The sequence below is a fragment of the Grampus griseus genome (assembly GCF_964374135.1).
Source record: "Grampus griseus genome assembly, chromosome: 15".
Lineage (NCBI taxonomy): Eukaryota > Metazoa > Chordata > Mammalia > Artiodactyla > Delphinidae > Grampus > Grampus griseus.
Window position 1 is genome coordinate 61,987,692 of NC_139009.1, and position 24,639 is coordinate 62,012,330.

The 24,639-nt window shown below is 36.9% G+C and overlaps 1 protein-coding gene across 1 annotated transcript in view; it reads left to right on the forward strand.

Moving 5' to 3' along the window:
• ALMS1 (ALMS1 centrosome and basal body associated protein) overlaps positions 1-24,639 on the forward strand; it is a 231,200-nt gene that overhangs the window by 168,532 nt on the left and 38,029 nt on the right. The window contains exons 14-15 of the mRNA XM_082672085.1: positions 1,390-1,560; positions 14,524-15,686. Of these exons, the coding sequence (XP_082528211.1) occupies positions 1,390-1,560; positions 14,524-15,686 (1,334 nt within the window). The remainder of the gene's footprint in view (positions 1-1,389; positions 1,561-14,523; positions 15,687-24,639) is intronic.

Sequence of the window (24,639 nt, forward strand, 5' to 3'; positions counted from 1 at the left end):
CCTTCCATCCTATTGGCCAGACTTATTCACATGGTCACACCAACCTATGTTGCTCGGGAGGCTGGGAAATATAATCTCTATTATGGTATGCCCAGATAAGTCAGGTTCTATTTTAGAGGAAAAGGAAAATGTATTTCAGAGGACAGCTGGTAGTCTGCCACAAGTATAAATAGAAACATATTTTAGAGTATAATTAGCCACTTCTCTTTTTTGTGTATTGATTCTTTTTCAGAAGTTATATTGTATTCTGGGCAAATATTGTATTTGAAAACTTACCAGCTTTTTTGCTGTTTTTAAACAAATGCTTCAGAAAAAGTTTTGATCATGTTAATTTCCTCATCAAAAAGTTTTCATTGCCCTTGAAAATAAAAACTAGGACTTCGCTGGTGGTGCAGTGGTTAAGAATCCGCCTGCCAAAGCAGGGGACACGGGTTCGAGCCCTCCTGTGCTCCGCAGCAAGAGAAGCCACCGCAATGAGAAGCCTGCGCAAAAAAAAAAAAGAATGAAAACTAAATTTTTTAGCCTAGTCTTTCAGAACAGTAGAATGGGCTCCCAAAGAACTTTTCAAATGCTAATTTTTCTCTCTTTTCCTTACAAATTCTATAATCTAATAAATTATATACTTGCACTGTTTCTTAGATGTTCAGTTGCTTTCCTGATTCCATTTTTTTCATATGTAGTCACCTTTGCCCAAAATGCTTTTCTCTTTCCATCTCTTTTTTTTTTTTTTTTTTTTGCGGTACGCGGACCTCTCACTGTTGTGGCCTCTCCCGTTGCGGAGCACAGGCTCCGGACGTGCAGGCTCAGCGGTCATGGCTCATGGGCCCAGCCGCTTTGTGGCATAGGGGATCTTCCTGGACCGGGGCACGAACCTGTGTCCCCTGCATCGGCAGGCAGACTCTCAACCACTATGCCACCAGGGAAGCCCTCCATCTCACTTTTTTTTTGTTTTAAACATCTTTATTGGAGTATAATTGCTTTACAATGGTGTGTTAGTTTCTGCTTTATAACAAAGTGAATCAGCTATACATATACATATATCCCCGTATCTCCTCCCTCTTGTGTCTCCCACCCTCCCTATCCCACCCCTCTAGGTGGTCACATAGCACTGAGTTGATCTCCCTGTGCTATGCGGCTGCTTCCCACTAGCTATCTATTTTACATTTGGTAGTGTATATAAGTCCATGCCACTCTCACTTCGTCCCAGCTTACCCTTCCCCCTCCCCGTGTCCTCAAGTCTGTTCTCTACGTCTGTGTCTTTATTCCTGTCCTGCATCCATCTCACTGTTTATCCAGCGTAACTATCTTCTCACACTAGTAGATGCTTGAGAGGTATTTTAAAATAATTTTTGTCAGCTTCCTGTCTGAATCTGGATTTTCCTCTCTTAGGTTCCAGTGCTGCTGCTGCTTCAGAGCAGTCAGCTCAACTACAAGACACGAAGATTGTTAGTCTACCAGACACTAAAGCCACTAAACAGAAAGAGGAGATCCACAGTAAGAGGACAGTTCCTAAGGAAGGCTGGCCCGAAGAGAAGAAATCCTTGCAAATAGATGTTGCAGGTAATGGGGAGTGGGGTAGGGGGTGTGAGAGAGAGAGAGCATGCACACGCAAACGCCTGTGTCTACGTGTTTCCACTTAATTCTGATGAGACTGTAGTCTCACAATTTAAACAGAGTTCCATTTTTTTATTTTTTGCTTTCTTATGCATATCACTTCAGTGCTTCTCTGTCTGTGTGGATGTATGTATTTATTTGTAAGATAATTGTTACTTCTGGGAAAAGATACTGGCAATTTAGAAACAAAATTACAATTAAATACCCAAGGCTGATAGTATTAGAGGTGAAGTATCATGTCTCAACACTGAAACAGCAGAAAGCTTAAGGCATTCCAGATGACTGTGACAAAGACAGAAAGAACCTCAATACAAACTTTTTAAAAATTACAATAAAAAAGACCCAAGATCAAATCTATTTATGTTTACCCATGGCCCCCTTTCTCTAATAACATAAAAGAAAACTGTATAGGACACAAGCCGTTACTACCTAGCTGTCAAACTTTATGTCTTAGAGGAATATAGAACAGTATCCAGATAAGAAAAGAAAGGAGTCAAGAAGCTAATCTGTGGATACTGTATTTTGAAAATAGTCCTCGTGCAGCTGCTAACATCAAGAATGTATTAGATGGATGATTTTCCATAAGGGCACCAAGACTACACAGTAGGAAAAGAATAGTCTCTTCAACAGATGGTGTTGGAAACCTGGATATCCACGTGCAAAAGAATTAATTTGGACCATTACCTTTTACCATATACAAAATTAACTCAAAATGGATCAAAGATCCAAACAGAAGAGCTAAAATTATAAAACTCTTAGAAGAAAACATGGGGGAAAAGCTTCATGACATTGGATTTGGCAATGATTTCTTGGATATGACACCAAAAGTATAGGCAACAAAAGCAAAAATAAATAAATTATACTATATCAGAATTTAAAACTCTGCTTCAAAGGATACAATCAACAGAGTTAAAAGACAACCTGTGGAATAGGAGAAAGTATTTGCAAATCATGATAAGTGATGAATATCCAGATTATATATGGAACTTCTAAAACTCAACAACAAAGAAATCCAATTTAAAAATTGGTAAAGGACTCAAATAGACAATTCTCCAGGGAGTATTTATGAATGGCCGACAAGTATATGAAAAGATGCTTAATATCACTAATCATCAGAGAAATGCAAATCAAAACCACAATGAGATACTACTGCACACCTAGTAGGATGGGTACTATCAAAAGAACAGAAAATAACAGTTGTTGGCAAGGATGCAGAGAAATTGGAACCCTTGTGCACTGTTGGTGGAAATATAAAATGGCACAGCCATTTTGGAAAACAGTATGGAGGTTCCTAAAAAATTAAAAATAGAATAACGATATGATACAGCAATCCCACTTCTGGGTGTATATCCAAAGGAATTCAAAGCAGGATCTCAGAGATATCTGCACACCCATGTTCATTGCAGCATTACTCACAATAATCAAGATATGTCCATCAGCAGATGAATGGATAAATATGTGTGGATAAATGGATAAAAATGTGATATATATACAATAGAATGTTATGCAGCCTTAAAAAAAAGAAAATCCTGTCACATGCTATAACTTAGGTGAATCTCAAGGACCTTGTGCTGAGTGAAATAAGCCAGTCACAAAAAGATAAACATTGTATATTCCACCTATAGGAAGTATCTGAAATAGTGAAAATCTTAGAAACAAAGTAGAAAAGTGGCTGCCAACGGCTGGGGAGAGAAAGGAGGGAAAATTAATGTTTATTGGGTATAGAGTTTCAGTGTTGCAAGATGAAGATGTTCTAGAGATCTGTTGTGCAACAGTGTGAACATACTTAACACTGCTGAACTGTATGCTTAAAAATTGGTTAAGATGGTAAATTTAATCTTCTGTGTTTATCACACACAAAAAAGAATGTATAAGATGAAAAAACAACATTGCAACTCTGCAGTGGGTAGTCTAGGAGACATAGCTTGGAAAAGAAAGATGGAAACATAACCTGCAGAAGCATACTCTAGACCAGGCTGCACAGAGGAGGTGAGTGGCGGGCGAGCGAGCGAAACTTCACCTGCAGCTCCCTATTGCTCCCCATTCCTCATGTTACCGCCTGAACCATCCCCCCACCCCCCACCCCCGTCTGTGGAAAAATTGTCTTCCATGACACCGGTCCCTGGTGCCAAAAAAGTTGTGGACCGCTGCCCTAGAGGACCCTCAAGGAGAAATGGATAATACAGAACACTAGGGAGCTTGAACACACATACTTAGCCCATAACAGACCATGGAAATGAAATTTAAAAAAAAAAAAAAAAAGCGTTAGAGAAACATCTGGAAATAATGAGGTTGATGTGTATAAATGTTTGTATGCTTTTTTAAAAAAACCTTTCAAATGATCATAGAACATTTTTTCAACAGCTTTTTTGATATGTAATGCACATATATAATTCTCCCACTTAAAGTGTACCATTTAATGATTTTTACCCTATTCACAGATATGTGCAACCATCAACACAGTTGATTTTAGAACATTTTTATCACCTCAGAAAGAAACCCTATACCCCTTCGCTATCACCCCTCTGTTTCCTCATCACGCACCTCCCCCCAAGCCCTAAGTCAACCACTGATCTACTTTGTCTCTATTATAAATTTTCCTATTCTAGACCTTAATACAAATGGAATCATTTAATGTGTGGACTTTTGTGACTGGCTTCTTTTAACTCAGCATGATGTTTTCAGGTTCATCCAAGTTACGGGCTTGTATCATTATTTTATTCTTTCTAATGGCTCAGTAATATTTCATCGTATGTATGTATCACATTTTGTTTATCCGTTTGTTGATGGACATTTGGTTGTTTCCACCTTTTGGCTACTATGAATAATGCTTTTATAAAATAATGATTTTATATTTATAAAATATAAATGCTTTTATGTTCATGTACAGGTTTTTATATGAACAGTATGTTTTCATTTGTCTTGGGTATGTACCCAGGAATGGAATTCCTAGATCATGTGATAACTTTATATTTAATCATTTGAGGAGTTGTCAGACTGTTTTCCAAAGTGGCTGCACCATTTTACATTCCCAGTAGCAATGTATGAGCATTTCAATTTCTCTACAAACTCACCAACACTTATTATCTGACTTTTTCATGGGATCTATTCTAGTGGATGTGAATTTGTATCTCATTTTGATTTTGATTTGCATTTGCCTCATGATTATGATGTTGAACATCTTTCTGTGTGCTTATTGGCCAGTTGTGCATTATCCTTGGAGAAATGTGTATTCAGATCCTGGCCTGGTTTTCATTTGGATTATTTCTCTTTTTTATTGAATTTTAAGAGTTCTATGTATTCTAGATACACATTCTTATCTAAATTTTGATTTTGATATATTCTCCCATTCTGTGAGTTAACATTGGGAAGTATGAGTCCTCCAACATTATCTTATTTTTCATGATTGTCTTGGCTATTCTGGGTCCTTTACAATTCCATATGCTTGAAAAATTTCTACTAAGAAATAAGCTAGGATTCTGATAGGTATTGTGTTGAATCTGTGATCAGTTTGGTGAGAATTGCTTTCTTAACAGTTAAGTCCATGGACTTGGGATGTTTTCCATTTATTTAGATATACTTTAATTTCTTGCAGTAATTTTTTGTAGCTTTCAGAGTAGAAGTTTTTCTCTTCTTATGTTAAATTTACATTAATATTTTAATTTTTTTGAGACTGTTGTGAACAGAATGGTTTTCTTTTGCTTTTGTTTTAGTTTTTGATTTTGTTTTTGGCTGTGCTGCTTGACTTGAGGGATCTTAGTTCCCCAACCAGGGATCTAACTTATGCCCCCTTGCAGTGGAATTGCAGAGTCCTAACCACTGGACCGCCAGAGAATTCCCCCAGAATGGTTTTCTTAATTTCATTTTCAGTTTGTTAATTGCAGGTATATAATAATACAATTGGTTTTTTTAATATTTAACTTTTATCCTGCAACCATGCTGAACTCGTTTATTAGTTCTAAATGGTGAATGGGATTGTTTGCTTAATGTGTCTTTCTTATGTTTCATTGTTAGTATGTAGAAATGCAGCAGATTTCTGTGTATTAATTTCATATCCTGAAACTTTAGCGAATTCATTGATGAGCTCTAGTAGTTTTCTGGTAGCAGCTTTAGGATTTTATAGTATCATGTCATCTGTAAAAGCAGACAGCTTACTTCTTCTTTTCCAATTTGGATTCGTTTTATTTCTTTTTCTTCTCTGCTTGCCGTGACTAGGACTTCCAAAACTATGCTGAATAAAAGTGCGAGAGTGGACATCCTTGTCTTGTTCCTGATCTTAGGGGAAATGCTTTCAGCTTTTCACCATTGAGTATGTTAGCTGTGGGTTTGTCATATATGGCCTTTATTGTGTTGAGGTATGTTCTCTCTGTGCCCACGTTCTAGAGAGTTTTTATCATAAATGTGTGTTGAAATTTGTCAAAAGCTTTTTCTGCATCTATCGAGATGATCATATGTTTTTCTTTTAATAAATTTATTTTATTTATTTATTTTTGGCTGTGTTGAAAGTGCGGGCTTTCTCTAGTTGCAACAAGCGGGGGCTACTCTTTGTTGCGGTGTGCGGGCTTCTCGTTGCGGTGGCTTCTCTTTTGTTGCAGAGCACGGGCTCTAGGTGCACAGGCTTCAGTAGTTGTAGCACGCGGGCTCAGTAGTTGTGGTTCACAGGCTCTAGAGCACAGGTTCAGTAGTTGTGGCACATGGGCTTAGTTGCTTCGCGGCATGTGGGATCTTCCTGGACCAGGGCTCGAATCCGTGTCCGCTGCAATGGCAGGTGGATTCTTAACCACTGTGCCACCAGGGAAGCCCAGTCATATGGTTTTTATTCTTCAGTTTGTTAATGTGGTGTATCACACTGATGGATTTGCAGATATTGAAAAATCCTTGCATCCCTGGGATGAATCCCACGTGATTATGGTGTATGATCCTTTTAATTTATTAGTGGATTCGGTTTGCTAGTATTTTGTTGAGGATTTTTGCATCTATGTTCATCAGTGGTATTGGTCTGTAGTTTTCTTTTTTGTAATATCTTTGTCTGGTTTTGGTATCAGGGTGATGGTGGCCTCCTAGAATGAGTTCAGAAGTGTTCCTTCCTCTGCAAATTTTTGGAATGGTTTCAGAAGGATGGGTGTTAACTCTTCTCAATGTTCGGTAGAATTCACCTGTGAAGCCATTAGGTCCTGGACTTTTCTTTGTTGGGAATTTTTAAATTGCTGATTCAATTTCAGTTCTGGTAATTGGTCTGTTCATATTTTCTGTGTCTTCCTCATTCAGTCTTGGAAGATTGTACCTTTCTAAGAATTCATCAATTCCTTCTAGGTTGTCCATTTTATTGGCGTGTAGTTGCTCATAGTAGTCTCTTATGATCCTTTGTATTTCTGTCGTGTCGGTTGTAACTTCTCCTTTTTCATTTCTGATTTTATTGATTGGGGCCCTCTCCCTTTTCTTCTTGATGAGTCTTCCTAAAGGTTTATCAATTTTGTTTATATTTTCAAAGAGCCAGCTTTTAGTTTCATTGATCTTTCCTATTGTTTTTTTAGTCTCTATTTCATCTATTTCTGCTCTGATATTTATTTCTTTCCTTCTACTAACTTTGGTTTTTATTCTTCTTTCTCTACTTGCTTTAGATGTAAGTTTAGGTTGTTAATTTGAGATTTTTCTTGTTTCCTGAGGTAAGCCTGTATCACCATAAACTTCCCTCTTAGAACTGCTTTTTCTGCATCCCATAGGTCTTAGATCATCGTGTTTTCGTTTTCATTTGTCTCTAGGTAGTTTTTGATTTCCTCTTTGATTTCTTCAGTGATCCTTTGGTTGTTTAGTAGCATATTGTTTAGCCTCCACGTGTTTGTGGGTTTTGCAGTTTTTTTTTCTTGTAGTTGATTTCTAGTTCCATAGAGTTGTGGTTGGAAAAGAAGCTTGATATGATTTCAGTTTTCTTAAATTTACGAAGGCTTGTTTTGTGGCCTGACATGTGATCTATCCTGGAGAATGTTCCATGTGCACTTGAAAAGAATGTGTATTCTGCTGCTTTTGGGTGGAATGCTCTATAAATATCAGTTAAGTCCCTTTGGTCTAATGTGTTATTTAAGGCCTATGTTTCCTTATTGATTTTCTGTCTGGATGATCTGTCCATTGATGTAAGTTGGGTGTTAAAGTCCCTTACTATTATTGTGCTACTGTTGATTTCTCCTTTTATGTCTGTTAATATTTTGCCTATGTATTAAGGTGCTCCTATGTTGGGTGCATATATATTTACAGTTGTTATATCTTCTTCTTGGATTGATCCCTTGATCATTCTGTAGTGTCCTTCTTTGTCTCCTGTGACAGTTTTTATTTTAAAGTTGATTTCATCTAATATAACTATTACTACTCTGGCTTTCTTTTGATTTTCATTTGTGTGGACTACCTTTTCCATCCCCTCTTTTTTAGTCTGTATGTGTCTCTAGATCTGTAGTGAGTCTCTTGTAGGCAGCAAATAAACGGGTCTTGTTTTTGTATCCATTCATCCAGTTTGTGTCTTTTGGTTGGAGCATTCAGTCTGTTTGCGTTTAAGGTAATTATCAATATGTATACTGTCATTTTGTTAATTGTTTTGTATTTGTTTCTGTAGGTCGTCTTTTTCCTTCTTTTGTTCTCTTCTCTTGTGATTTGATGACTATCTTCAGTGTTATGTTTAGATTCCTTTTTTGTGTATGTGTGTATCTGTTATAGATTTTTGGCTTGTGGTTACCTTGAGGTTATTGTATAGCAGTCTCTCTCTCTATATATGTGATTCTTCTGAGTTGCTGATGTCTTAATTTCAAATGCATCTTAAATACCCTACATGTGTACTCTCCTTGCCTCATGATTACTGTTTTTTATGTCATGTTTTACGTCAAATTGTTTTTTGTATCCCTTAACTGCTTATCGTGGATACAGATGATTTTACTACTTTTGTCTTTTAATCTTCCTGCTAGCTTTGTTTGTGAATGATTTCCTACCTTTACTGTATGTTTACTGGTGAGCTTTTTTGTTCCATAATTTTCTCATATCTTTTGCACCTAGAGAAGTTCCTTTAATATTTGTTATAAAGCTGGTTTAGTGGTGCTGAATTCTTTTAGCCTTTGCTTGTCTATACAGCTTTTGATTTCTCTGTCAAATCTGAACAAGAGCCTTTCTGAGTAGAGTATTCTTGGATGTAGGTTTTTCCCTTTCATCACTTTAAATATATCATGCCAGTCCCTTCCAACCTGCAGAGTGCCTGCTGAAAAGTCAGCTGATAGTCTTATGGGAGTTCCTTTGTATGTTATTTGTTGCTTTCCCCTTGCTGCTTTTAGTATTCTCTGTATCTTTAATTTTTGACATTTTGATTACAGCGTGTCTTGGTGTGTTCCTCTTTGGGTTATCCTGTATGGGATTTTCTGCACTTCTTGGACTTGGATGACTATTTCCTTTCCCAGGTTAGGGCGGTTTTCAGCTATTATCTCTTCAAATATTTTCCTGAGCTCTTTCTTTCAAATATTTTCCCGGGCTCTTTCTCTTTTCTTCTGGGACCCCTGTAATGCAAATATTAGTGCTCTTGATGTTGTCTCAGAGATCTTTTAAACTGTCCTCATTTCTTTTTTTTTTTTTTTTATCTTTTTTCTGTTCAGTGGCAGTGATTTCCACTACTCTGTCTTCCAGCTCACTGATCCATTCTTCTGAATCCTTTAGTCTACTTTGATTCCTTCCACTGTATTTTTCATTTCAGTTATCGTATTCTTCATGTCTGGTTGTTCTTTATATTTTCTAACTCTTTTCTTAAAACTTATAACTTCTCGTTCTGTGCATCCATTCTCCTCCTGAGTTCTTTGATCATCTGTATGCTCATTACTCTGAACTATTTCTTGGGTAGATTCCCTGTTTCCACTTCACTTAGTTCTTCTTCTGGGATTTTATCTTGTTCCTTCATCTGAAACATATTCCTCTGCCATCTCATTTTGTCAATAAGTTGCTATTTGTATTTTTATGTATGCAGTAGGTAAGTTACATCTCTCAACCTTGGAGGAGTGGCCCTCTGTAGGAGGCATCCTGTGCACTCCAGCAATGCACTCCCCTCTTGTTACCCAAGCTGTGTACTCCAGGGGTTCACCCTAAGAGGGCTACTTGGGCCTTCTGTTGTGGTGGGCTAACTATGTGGGCAGTCTGGTAGGCCCCTAGTCTGGTTGGTTGCTAGGTCCTGCCTTGTGTGGATGCTGCTGGCTGCTGTTTAGCAGGGCCTGGTCACAATGTGGCTGGTTGCAGAATCCTAGGGGCCCCGGGGCTAATGCTGGCTCACTGGTGGATGGAGTCAGGGTCCTGAAGACCCTAGGGTTGTTGCCTACCCACTGGTAGTTGAAGCCAGATCCTGGGGTTAGTGCTGGTCTACTGGCAGGCAGAGCTGGCTCCTGGAGTCCAGCTGCAGGGCCCTGGGATCCCAGAGCTCATTTCAGGTTGTTGTGGGGGTGGTGTCGGTTCCTGACACAGTTGGGTACAGGGTCTGGAGTGTCCTGAAGGTTTCTTTGGCCTGCTAGTGGGCCAGTCCAGGGCCCAGCTGGTCCCAGGGTAGGCTCTGGCCTGCACTGCAGAATCATAGTTTTCTTGCTTTTGGTGCCTGTATCCTGGTGAATGAGACTGGTCTAGAGGCTTGGCCTGGCTTCCTGGTGGGAGAGTCCTGTGCCTTTCTACTGGTGGGTGGTGCTGGGTCTTGGCCCTCTGGTGGGCTGGGCCATGTCTAGGGGCGAGTCCAAAGGCAGCTGTGAGCTTTTTAGTCTTTAGGCAGCCTGTCTGCTAATGGGTGGAGCTGTGTCCTGACCCAGTTAGTTCCTTGGCCTGAGGCGTCCCAGCACTGTTGCCTGCAGGCTGTTGGGTGGGGCCAGGTTTTGGAACTAATGAGCCAATATGTCATCCACCAACAACAGTGTTCCCCAATATGTCTGCCACCAGTGTCTATGTCCCCAGGGTGAGCCTCAGCCACCCTCCCCCAACCCCTGACGCTCCAAGAGACTCTCCAAGACCAGCAGGTAGGTCTGGCCCAGGCTCCTATCAAATTACTTCTTTGGCCCTATGTCCCAGGGTATATGAGATTTCATGTGCACCCTTTAAGAGCGATATCTCTATTTACCCCAGTCCTGTGGGACTCCTGCAATTAAGCCTTCTGGCCTTCAAAGCCAAATGCTCTGTGGGCTCATCTCAACAGTGCCAGACCCCCAGCCTGGGAGAACCTCTGTAATATATTTACTCTCCAGTTTTCAGGTTACCTACATAGGGGTTATGGGATTTGATTATATCGTGAGTCTGTCCCTACTACCAGTTTTGTTGTGGTTCCTTCTTTATGTCTTTTGGTGTAGGAGATCTTTTCTGGTGGGTTCCAGTTTTTTGTGTGTGTATGTTTTTTTTTAATGGTTGTTCTGCAGATAGTTGTGATTTTGGTGTGCTTGTGAGAAGAGGTGAGCTCAAGGTCTTTTTACTCTGCCATCTTGCCCACTTTCCTCTATACCACATTTTCTTTTTGTTTGTTTTGTTTTAATTTTTATTGAAGTATAGTTGCTTTACAGTGTTGTGTTAGTTTCTACTGTACAGCAAAGTGAATCAGCTATACATATACATATATCCCCTCTTTTATGTATTTCCATCCCATTTAGGTCACCACAGAGCATTGAGTAGAATTCCCTGTGCTATATACAGTAGGTTCTCATTAGTTATCTATTTTATACATAGTATCAATAGTGTATATATGTCAGTCCCAATCTCCCAATTCCTCCCACCCCCCATACCACATTTTCTTTATCTGTTCATCTATCAGTGGACACTTAGGTTGTTTCCATGTCTTGTCTATTTTAAATAGTGCTGCAGTGAACACACATATACGAATATCTTTCCAAGACCAAGCTTTCAATTGTTTTGTGTATAGACCCAGAAGCAGAATTGCTGGATCATATGGTAGTTCCATTTTTAACTCTTTGGGTAACCTCCATACTGATTTCCATAGCAGCAACACCAATTACATTCTCACTAACAGTGCACAGAAAAAGGAACCTTTAGCTCCATATCCTCACTAATGCTTGTTATTTCTTGTCTTTTTGATGATAGCCATTCTGACAGGTGTGACATGATATCTTATTGTGGTTTTGGTTTGCATTTCTCTGATGATTATTGATGCTGAGTATCTTTTCCTGTATTTGTTAGCCATTCGTATGTCTTCTTTACAAAAATGTCTATTAAGATCCTGTGCCCATTTTTTAATTGGGTTGTTTGTTTGTTTTATTTGAGTTGAAGTCTTTGTGTATTTTGGATGTTAACCCCTTGTCAGATATATCATTTGCAAATATCTTCTTCCATTCAGTAGTCTGATGGCTTCTTTTGCTGTGCAGAAGCCTTTCAGTTGGATGTACTCCTACTATTTACTTTTGCTTTTGTTGTCTTTGCTTTTGGTGTCAAATTCAAAAAATTATTGCTAACACCACTGTCAAAGCTCTTAACTGCCTATGTTTTCTTCTAGGAATTTTATGGTTTCAGATCTTACATTTAAATCTTCAATCCATTTAGAATTGATATTTGTGTATGGTGTAAGATAATGGTTCAGTTTCATTCTTTTGCATGTGGCTATCCAGTTTTTCCAGTACCATTTATTGAAGAGACTATCCTTTCCCCATTGTATATTCTTGGCTCCTTTGTCATAAGGTAATTGGCCTTATATGTGAGAGTTTATTTCTGGTCTCTCTATTCTGTTCCATTGATCTACATGTCTGTTTTTATGCCAGTACTATACCATTTTGATTACTGTAGCTTTGTAACATAGTTTGAAATCAGGGAGTGTGATGCCTACAGTTTTCTTCTACTTTTTTAAGATTGCTTTGGCTATTTGGAGTCTTTTGTGGTTACATACAAATTTTAGGATTGTTCTATTTTTGTGGAAAATGCCATTGGAATTTTGATAGGGATTGCGTTGAATCTGTAGATTGTTTTGAGTAGTGTGGACATTTTAACAATATTAATTCTTCAAATCTGTGAGCACAGAATATTTTCCCATTTTTTCATGTCTTTTTCAGCTTTTTTCATCAATGTTTTCAGTATACAGGTCTTTTACCTCCTTGGTTAAACTTATTCCTAGGTATTTTATTCTTTTGATGCAATTATGAATAGGATTGTTTTAATTTCTTTTTCTGGTAGTTTATTATTAATATATAGAAATGCAACAGATTTTTGTCTGTTAAATAATTTTGTATACTGCAACTTTACTGAATGTATTAGTTATAACAGTTTTTTTTTGGTGGAGTCTTTAGGGTTTTCTATATATAAAATCATGCCATTTTCACATAGTGACAATTTTGCTTCTCTTCTGATTTGGTGCCTTTTGTTTCTTTTTCTTGCCTAATTGCTCTGGCTAGGACTTCCAATACTGTGTTCAATAAACGTGATGCCAGTGGATATCCTTGTCTTGTACCTGATCTTAGAGGAAATGCTTTCCATTTTTCACCATTGAGTATGTTAGCTATGGTCTTGTCAGAAATGGTCGTTGAGCTGTTTCCTCTAGACCTACTTTGTTGAGAGTTTTTATCATGAATAGATTTTGAGTTCTCTCAAATGCTTTTTCTACATCTATTGATTATATGATTTTTATCCTTTATTTGGTTAGTGTCATGTACCGCATTGATTGATTTGTAGATGTTGAACCGTCCTTGCATCCCTGGAATAAATCCCACTTGATCATAGTGTATAATCCTTTTAATATATTATTGAATTTGGTGTGCTAATGTTTTGTTTGGGTTTTTTTTGCATGTGTGTTCATCAGGGATATTGGCTTGTAATTTTCTTGTAGTGTATCTACACTGGGTATCTAGGTAACGTCTGGGTAACAGGGTAATGTGGGCCTTATAAAATAAGTTTGGAAGTGTTCTGTTCTGTTTATTGGAAGAGTTTGAGAATCTTTCATATTAATTCTTCCTTAAATGTTTGGTAGAATTCAACAGTGAAGCCACCTGGTCCTGGACTTTTGTTCATTGGGAGGTTTGAGAGTCTTTTTATACTTTAGATATAAAAGCAGATTCCATGTATCCCACTATATATTGGGGAATTGTCTTAGGGATTCCCAGAGTATTTAGTGAAAATTCTGATTACCAATAATCTATAGAGAAGGAAGAATGGATCCCATAGTTACAAGTGATACTTTGTTTCATGTGTATGTCTGTTTCTTTAGACTTAGAACTCTAAAAATGTGTATGGAAACTGAATTAATGTTTACAATTACGGTTTATAGTTGTTAAGATGTTCTACATCTTAAAATGCCTGTTTTGATATAGAATGACTGTCAAAATGTGAAGATGGAAGATGGTAATTTATATTAGGTGTATTTTACCACAATAAAAAAAATTGAGGGGGTGTGAAGATGGTTCACAAAAAAGAGTTTTTCAAGGCTCTAAAACATGTAAAGGGTTGGAGTTTTTAAAATCCCATCCATTTAATTACTGATGATAAAAATAAAGTCTCAGGTTTCTTAGCTGAAAATGAAATTAATAATACCTCTCTCTCAGTTTTATAAGAGGGGAAAAAAACAGATATAGAGCATATTCATAATACCCCACACATAGCAAGCAGTAATACATAGCAGCTGCTGTTACATCCCAGGGACCAAAATGCCCTCCTCAAGGTCATACAGCCAGTCTGTGGCAGAATCCAGCCCAGAATCTGGGTCTTTTGATCCTGAGTCTCTTAAACTATTACCATGCCAATCTGGCCACTAGGCACAAGGCATGAATCCTTTGTCCAGGCAGTGAATTTTCTTAATCTTTATATAGACCATTCTTTCCTTCAGTCTTTGTTTTGTATCTAAAGAATTAAATGTGAATACTATTTTTAAATGGAATGCAAATATTTTGAAAGTCCTTCAAAATCTTTTTTTTTTTTTTGCCTTTTCAGAGTCCAGATGTCATTCAGAATTTGAAAATACCACCCATTCTGTCTTTAGGTCAGCTAAGTTTTACTTTCATCATCCAGTGCACCTACCAAGTGATCAAGATTTTTGCCATGAATCCTTAGGAAGAAGAGTTTTCATGAGTCATTCTTGGAAAGATTCCTTTCAGCATCATCCAGACAAACAAAGAGAACACACTTGTCTTCCTTCCTCTTATCAAAATGTGGCAAAGACAAAGTCAGATTATACCACAATAGAGAGCCTCAGTATCAATGTAAACTTGGAAAACAAAGAAGTAAAGCATACTACTAAAAGTCAGGCTAGAGATTTTCTAAAATATGACAAACAAGTTAATGACCTAAAAAGGGATCATAAGGCCACCCCAGAGTTAACAGCTCAGCACACTGTGAGTTTAAATGAACTCTGGAACAGGTATCAGGAGCGACAGAGGCAACAGAAACCTCCTGAGTTCAGTGCCAAGAAGGAACTTTCCTTGGTGGAGCGACTTGATCATTTGGCTAAACTTCTTCAGCATCCCATCACACATTTTCTCCAGCCCTCAGAAAGTACACAGGATGATAGCAAAGGGAAACAAGATGTTAAGGAATGGAGTGGTAGACAGCAACAGCAGAAAAACAAGCTTCAGAAAAAGAAACAGTATAAAAGCCTGGAGAAATGCCAAAGAAACACAGGAGATCTTAAAAAAAACAAGATTCTTTCTACTCATCAAGCTGGGAGGTCCAATCAGATTAAAATTGAACAGATTAAATTTGATAAATATATTTTGAGAAAACTGCCAGGTTTTCATTATATAAATAACACTTCTTCAGATTCTAGACACTCAGAGGAGAGTGAGCTGCTCACAGATACTGCCACCAACATCCTTTCCACCACCACTTCTGTGGAATCAGATATATTGACCCAAACAGATAAGGAAGTGACTCTGCATGAGAGGAGCAGCTCTATTTCCACCATTGATACTGCCCGACTGATCCATGCTTTTGGTCATGAAAGAGTTTGTTTGTCACCCAGGCGAATTAAATTATACAGCAGCATCACCGACCATCAGAGGAGATACCTTGAGAAGCGGAGCAAGAAAAACAAGAAACCATTGAATACAGGTTATCCCCAAATTACTTCAGAACACACCAGAAGGAAACACGTCCAGGTACATGGCTGCAAATTCCATCTGGCAACATGACTGCATTTTTCATGGACTTTTTAGTTAAGCTTTGCACACAGGTGAAAAAAAGCCAATTGCCCTTTCCTCACTGTAGCATTTCTTACCAGCTGGAAAAGAGTGAGAAAGTGTAGTACAGTGCTGTTTGAGTTGTCATTCTTTTCATCAACACTCATTTACGAATTACCCTTTGGATGAAAGGTTTTGCTGCTAAATGCTGCAAAATCTGCAAAGTCTATACCTTTGGTACAGGGGATCTTCAAGTTTAGAATGACCTCCATTCTGAACAATATTGCCTGTTGGTTTTTGTTTATTCATTCCTCCCTGTCTTTTAAGAAATTTTGAGGTGCTTTTAAGCATACACACACACACACATATATAAGTAATATGATATGATTGTTTTTTAAGTAAATGAAGAATTGGAATGATGGAAAATTAGACTGAAGCCAGGGAGGGGTGAGGTACAACATGATTTAAAAAATAAATACATGAAGAATTAAGAGTGATGGGAAGGCAAGTTGATACCTTGTGGATATGGTTGCTAAAGATGAGCCACAAATTTTGCTTTATGTTTTCTACAAATTAGTGTTGCTAGAATTTTGTGATCAATTACATAACTCTAATATAAAAGCAAACTAAATTTTCAAAAGCATTACAGATATTTCTGATACTAAGGCTTCTTAAATTTCTCTCATCTGTCCTCATAAAGAAGGCATTGTGGTGTAACAAAATCCTCATCGGCATCCTTACAGTACATTCTCAGTAACAACAATCATATAAGGCTAATATGGCCTTTGTTTAGGGAATTCCATAAAGGCAGATTTCAAGGGGTCAGTAAATTGCAGACCATTACTTTAACCCAAGATAAAATTGATTTGGACAGGTGCTCTCCAAATAGGGATACTTGCAAAATGGTTCATTGGAGTATGAACCTTTTAAAGTTTATATTTTTGTATATGTTTTACAGTGTATGAGTACAGCAATAATATATAATTTATAAATAAATATCTAGTAATTTGTACTTAAAAATGTTTTATCAGTGGGACCCCATGATCAAAACAATTTGGAGACCACTGGTTTAGCCGAAAGAAGGCACAAAACATTCAGACATTTAACCATAAATATTATTTCTTAATTGAGTTTTTGGTAGGTATTAAATGATAGTAATTACACATATAAATAGTACAATAAGACTCTTTTTTAAAGTAAGCCAAAAATTGGGAAAGACACAGATTGAGGCCTTTTGTTCCATAGAGGAGGTAGGGGGAAAGGATGCAGATAGAGGGTTTTTTGGTGTGTGTACTAAAATACATATACATAACAAAGTTTACAGTCTTATCATTTTAAAGTATGCAGTTCAGTGGCACTGAGTATATTCACAGTGTTTTACAACTATCACCACTATCTAGTTTCAGAGCTTTTTCATCACCCTAGTGGAAACCTCATACCCACTAAGCAGTTACTCTCTATTGCCCCTTCCTACCAGCCCCTATCAATCACTAATCTACTTTTTGTCTCTGTGAACTTGCCTATTCTGGTTATTTCATTTAATTAGAATCATATCATATGTGGCCTTTGTGTCAAGCTTCTTTGACTCTAGAATAATCTTTCTGAGATTTATCCATGTCCTAGCACCTGTCAATACTTCATTGCTTTTTATGGCTGAATAATATTTCATTATATGTTTAGACACATTTTATTTATCTGTTCATCCATTCGTGGACATTTAGGTTTTTCTACCTTTTGGCTATTGTGAATAGAACTGATATGAACATTTGTGTACAAGTTTTTATTTGAACACCTACATACAGTTCTTTTGGGTATACACATAAGAGTTGAAAATGCTGGATCATTTGGTAATTTTATTTTAAGCTTATTTAGGAACCGTCAAACTGTTTTTCACAGTGGCCACACCATTTTACATTCCCAGCAGCAATTTCTAAGGGTTCCAATTTCTCCATATTCACCAACACTCTTTATTTACTTTTTTTTTTTTGCCATCCCAGTAGGTACAAAGTGGTATCTCATACTCATTGTCATTTTGATTGTGGTTTGTTTTGCCTTTCCCTTTGCATAATGACTAATGATGTTAAGTATCTTTTTATGTGCTTGTTGGCCATTTTTTAAAATTAATTTTTGGCTGCCTTTGGTCTTTGTTGCTGTGCATAGGCTTTCTTGAGTTGCGGCAAGCGGGGGCTACTCTTCGTTGTGGCGTGTGGGCTTCTCATTGTGGTGGCTTCTCTCGTTGCAGAGCACGGGCCCTAGGTGCACGGGCTTCAGTAGTTGTGGCTTGCTGGCTCAGTAGTTGTGGCTCGTGGGCTCTAGAGTGCAGGCTCAGTAGTGTGGGGCCCGGGCTTAGTTGCTCCTTGGCATGGGGGATCTTCCTGGACCAGGGCTTGAACCCTGCATTGTCAGGTGGATTCTTAACCAAAGTCATGAAGATTTGTCCATATATTTTCTTTCAAGAATTTTATACTTTTAGTTCTTTCATTTGCATCTTGGATGTATATTGAGTTAATTTATTTATATGGTATGAGGTAGGGGTCAAACATTCTTTCCACGTGGAATTGTCCCAAAATCAGCTGTTGAGACTGTTCTTTCTCCATTGAATGGTCTTGGCACCCTTGTCAAAAATCAGTTGACCATAGATGTGAGGGCTTATTTCTAGGCTTTCAGTTCTGTTCCATTGATCTATATGCCGATCTATATGCCATTACTGCACTGATTTAGTTACTGTAGCTTTGTAGTAAGTTTTAAAATTGAGAAGTATGAGTCTTCCAAGTTTGTTCTTTTTAAAGACTGTTTTGGCTAATCAGGGCCCTTGTGTCTCCATATGAATTTTAGGATCAGCTTTTTAAAATTTCTGCTGAAAAGGTTGTTGGGAATTTTATATTAATTGCATTTAATATTTAGCTTGCTTTGGGGTTTATTGCCATCTTAACAACATTGTCTTCCAGTTGATGAACACAGGATGTTTTTCAATTTATTTAGGTCTTTAATTTCTTCCAGTAAGGTCTTGTAGTTGCCAATGTACAAGTGTTATACCTTCTTGTCTAAATTTATTCCTAAGTATTTGATTCTCGTGTTTTCTTTCTTTTTCTTTATTATTTTTAATTGTGATAATATATGCATAACAAAATTTATCATCTTAACCATTTTTTCTTTGTAATTCTATTTTATTTTTCTTCCAGTTCTATTGATTTAATTGACATACAGCACTGTTTGTTTGAGTACAGCATAATGATTTTACTTACATACATCATGAAATGATTATCACAGTAAGTTTAGTGTATATGTATCATCTCATACAGATTCAAAATTTAAGAAATAGAAAAAAGTATTTTCCTTGTGATGAGAACTCTTAGGATTTACTCTCTTACTTACTTTCATATATAATATACAGCAGTGTTAGTTTTATTTATCATGTTGTACATTACATCCCTAACAGTTGTTTACCTTATAACTGGAAGTTTGACTGCCCTCAACCAATTCCCACTCCCTCCCCCCACCCACTGCCTCTGTTAACCACAAATCTGATCTTTTTATATGAGTTTTTTTTTCTGAAGTATATAATTAATCTACAACATTATGTTAGTTCCTGTGCACAAAATAGTGATTTGATATTTCTGTACATTTCAAACACCATGGTAAGTCTAGTTACGATATGTCACTATGCAAAGATATTACATTGACTGTATTCTCCACACTGTACACTTAATACCCGTGGCTCATTTACTTTACAACTGGAAGTTTGTACTTCTTAATCTCCCTCACCTATTTCTTTCCTCCCTTCACCACCTCCCCTCTGACAACCACCTGTTTGTTTTCTATCTGTAACTCTGTTTCTGTTTTGTTGTGCTTGTTTTGTTTTTTAGATTTCACTTAGCATAATAGCCTCTAGGTCCATCCATGTTGTTGCAAATGGCAAGATTTCATTCTTTTTATGGCTGAACAATATTCCGTTTCATAAATATATACACCACATTTTCTTTATCCATGGGCATTTAGGTTGCTTGCATATCTTGGCTATTGTAAATAATGCTGCAGTGAACATAGGGGTGTATATATCTTTTTGAATTAGTGTTTTTGTTTTCTTCAGAAAAATACCCATATGTTAATTGTTGGATCATGTGATGGTTCTGTTTTTAATTTTGTGAGGAGCCTCCAAACTGTTTTTCATAGTGGCTGCACCAATTTACGTTTCCACCAACAGTGCATGAGTGTTCCCTTTTCTCTTCATCCTTGCCAGTACTTGTTGTATTTTGCTAATAGCCATTCTGACAGGTGTGAGGTGATAGATATCTCATTGTGGTTTTGATTTTCATTTCCCTGATGATTCGTGATGTTGAGCATCTTTTCATGTGCCTCTTGGCCATCTGTATGTCTTCTTTGCAAAAGTGTCTATTCAGATCCTTTGCCCATTTTTAAAAATTAGGTTGTTTGGGTTTTTGATGTTGAGTTGTATGAGTTCTTTGTATATTCTGGGTATTAACCCCTTATTAGATAGATTGCTTGCAGATATCTTTTCCCATTCAGTAGATGATAGTTCCCTTCACTGTGGAAAAGCTCTTTAGTTTGATGTAGTTCCATTTGTTTATTTTTGGTTTTGTTTCCCTTGCCTGAGGAGACATATGCAAAAACAAATTACTAAGATCAGTGTCAAAGAGCTTACTGCCTATGTTTTCTTCAAGAAGTTTTGTCTTTTTTTTTGGTTGTGGTTTCAGTTCTTACATTTAAGTCTTTAATCCATTTTGAATTTGTTTTTGTGCATGGTGTAGTTTAATGGTATTAAATACATTCATATTGTTGTGCAGACATCACCGTCATCCATCTCTAGGACTCTTTTCATCTTGCAAAACTGAATTTCTACACTGACTCAAATAGCAACTCCCCATTCCACCTTATGCTCAAGCCCCTAGCAACCACCATTCTAAGAATTTGACTACTTTAGGTACCTCATGTAAGTGGAATACAGTGTTTGTCTTTAAGTAATACGTTTATTTCACTTAGCATAATGTCGTCCTCAAGTATCATCAGTGTTGTACCATTTGGCAGGATTGTCCTTTCTTTAAGACTGAATGATACTGCATTGTATATATATACCACATTTTGTTTGTTCATTCATTCATCCATCCATTAATAGATACTTGTGTTGCTTCCATCTTTAGACCATTGTGAATAATGATGCTAGAGTGTACAAATATCCATTCAAGATCCTGCTTTCAATTTTGGGGGGTACGTATCCAGAAGTGGAGTGGCTGGATTATATGGTACTTCTATTTTTAACTATTTGAGGAACCACCATACTGTTTTCAACAGCAGCTGCCCATTTTACAGTCCCACCAACAGCACACAATGGTTCCACTTTTTCCACATCTTTGTCAACACTTGTTATTTTCTGGGTTTTTTTATAGTGGCATCCTAATGCATATGAAGTGATAAGTTTTTGATTTGCATTTCTTTCATGATTATATTGAGCATCTTTTTATATACTTCTTGGCCATTTGTATATCATCTTTGGAGAAATGTCTATTCAAGTACTTTGCTCCTTCTTGAATCATGTTATTTTTTGGTCATTGAGTTGTAGAAGTTCTTTACATATTCTGAGTATTAACCTCTTATCAAATATATGATTTATAATTTTTTCTCCCAATCAGTGGGTTGCCTTCTCACCTTTGTTGATTGTGTCCTTTGATGCCCAGAAATTTTTAATATTGATGTAGTCCCAGTTGTCGAGTTTTACTTTTGCTGCCTGTGCTTTTGGTTTCATATCTAAGGAGTCATTACCAAGTCCAATGCCATGAAGCTTTTCCCCTGTGTGTTCTTCCAAGAATGTTATGGTTTTAGGTCTTTAATCCATTTTGAGGTAATTTTTGTATATGATGTAAGATAAGGCTCCAACTTCATTCTTTTTCTTTTCCAGTTTCATTCTTTTTAAGAGCATGTGGATATCCAGTTTTCCCAGCACCATTTGTTAAGGGGACTGCTCTTTTCCTGTTGAATGGTCTTGGTCCCTTGTCAAGGGTCAGAGGTCATTTGACCATGTGGCACAAAGGTTTATTTCTGGGCTCTCTATTCTAGTCCATTGATCTATTTATCTTTATGCCAGTACCACACTGTTATTATATTACTGTTTTGAAATCAGGAAGTGTGATTCCTCCAACTTTGTTGTTCTTTTTCAAAATTGTTTTGGTTCTTCAGGGTTTCTTATCATTTTTAATGATTTACTGTTTTCAATTTTTTTTATTGCTATATGATCTCCTTCGAGTTGTTTTTTTGCTAACTTAGCAGCCATGTAATTAACCAATATGCTTAAGCCACTGTCTCAAAATATCACCCAGATATGAAATAGTATCTATTGACTCCATTATATGAAAAATCAAGAAACTGGTTGCACTTGCCCTACTTCTCCTCACTCCCCACCTACACACACTTCCCCCAACATAACAATATTTGTTATATTTTGTGAATGTTGTCTCAGTTCATTATGGTACTATTACTACTGTATTGATTAGCTTTATTTTTAAGAAGTATAACATTTTTCTTCCATGTTGTAAGCAAAATCACCATTTTATGTCTTTTTTTTTGTTGGTTTTTTTTTTTTTTTTTTGCGGTACACAGGCCTCTCACTGTTGTGGCCTCTCCCGTTGCGGAGCACAGGCTCCAGACGCGCAGGCTCAGCGGCCATGGCTCACGGGCCCAGCCGTTTCGTGGCATGTGGGATCTTCCCGGACCAGGGCACGAACCCGCGTCCCCTGCATCGGCAGGCGGACTCTCAACCACTGCGCCACGAGGGAAGCCCTTTTATGTGTTTTTTAAAGAGGGTCAGTATCGTGAGTCTTTTCAGTGTAACTGTGAGTTTATTAATTTAAATAATCTAAATAAAAATAGATTTTTCAACAGTTGTTCAGGAGTGAGCATCTCTTCAGTTCTTATAAATTTGAGATTATCATTCTGTAACCTTTGTATAGGAATAACAGCTTGTTTGGGTATAAAACTTTTGAATAATAACCTTTAATTCAAAACTCAGTCAGATTTGCTCCCCCTTTCTGGGCATGTACATTAATATTTCTGTGCCAGAGGCAACCCTAATATTTTTTCCCTATTGGATCCTGGATTGTTGTTGGGTTTTTAAAATCTAAGTTTTCTTACTTGCCCAGGGTATGTCTCCATGTTGGTCAATCTCTATTGATTTTTTTAAAATAAAATTTAATACCTTACAATTCATTCTTGTAAAGTATACAATTCAGTGGTTTTTAGTATATTCAGAGGAGGTTATACAGCCATCACCACTAATTCCAGAACTTTTTGTCATACCAAAAAGAAACCCTGTGCCCCTTAACAGTCATTTCCTAGCCTTCAACCATTAATCTACTTTCTGTTTCTATGAATTTGCCTATTGGGGACATTTTTTATAAGCAAATCATGCAATATGTGGCCTTTTGTGTCTGGCTTCTTTTACTTAATATTTTCAAGGTTCATCCATTTTGTAGCAGGAATCAGTACTTGTTGTTTGTTATGAACAGTAACAAGCAGTATTTCAAATACATATACAACATGTTTATTCATGAGTTGTTGGACATGTGGATTGTGTCTGCTTTTTTGGCCATAATGAAAAATGCTGCTGTAAACATTAATGTACAGGTTTTTGTGTGCACAAATTTCTTCAATTTTCTTACATATATACCTAGGAGTAGAATTGCTGGATCATATGGTAACTCTGTTTAAGCTTCTGAGTAACTGCCAAAGTGCTTTCCAAAGTGGCTGCACCATTTTATATTCCCATCTGGATCATATTTCAGTTTGTCTACATCCTCATCAACACTTGTTGTCTGTCTTTTGATAATAGCTGTCTTAATGGGTGTGAAGAGGTATCTCACTTTTTAATGATTTTAATTTGCATTTCACTAATGACTAAGATGTTGAGCATCTTTTCATATGCTTATTGGCCATTTGTTTACCTTTAGAGAAATGTCTATTCCGATCCTTTGCCCATTTTAAAATTGGCTTATTTGTCATTTTATTACTGAATTATGTTTCTTTGTCTATTCTGAATACAAGTCCCTTATTAGGATATGTTTTGCAAACATGTTCTTACATTCTGTGCCGTCCTTTTCACTTTCTTGATGATTTTATTTGTGGTACAAAAGTTTTAATTTTGACAAAGTACAATTTGTTTCTTCTTTTGTCACTTGTGCTTTTCATGTCATATCTAAAACTATTGTCTAACCCAAGGTTACAAAATATTTACTCTTTTTTTCTTCTAAAAGTTTTATAATTTTAGTTCTTACTTTTAGTTCTATGATCATTTTTTAGTTAACTTTTGTGTGTGGCGTTGAGGTAGTACAGTTTTATTCTTTTGCCTGTGGATATCCAGTGTCTTAGTACCATTTGTTGCAAAGACTGTTCTTTCTTCCATTGAATTGTTTGGGCACCCTTGGCAAAAATCAATTGATCAGAAGAAAAAAAAAATCAGAAAAATAAAAATAAAAGAATGGAAAAAAAAGTGATTGATTATAAATGTAAGGGTTTATTCTAGACTATAAACCCTATTTTATTGATCTATATGTCACTCTTTATGCCACTACCACACTGTCTAATTAGTGTGAGTCCTCTAACTTTGTTTTTTCTTTTTCAAGATTGTTTTATCTATTCTTAGGTCATAGGAATATTCAGATCAGCTTGTCAGTTTATACCAAAAAGAAAAAAAAAAGACAACTTGAATCGTGGGTAGGGATTGCATTGAAACTGTAGACAAATTTAGGGAGTACTGCTGTCATAACGATATTAAATCTTCTAATCCATGAACTAGGGTGTTTTCCATTTATTTAGGTCATCTTTAGTTTCTTCAGTGATGTTTGTGGGTTCCACTTCTTTGTAGTTTGGCACTTCTGTTGTTAAAAGTATCCCTGAGTATTTTATTCTTTTTGATACCAATGTA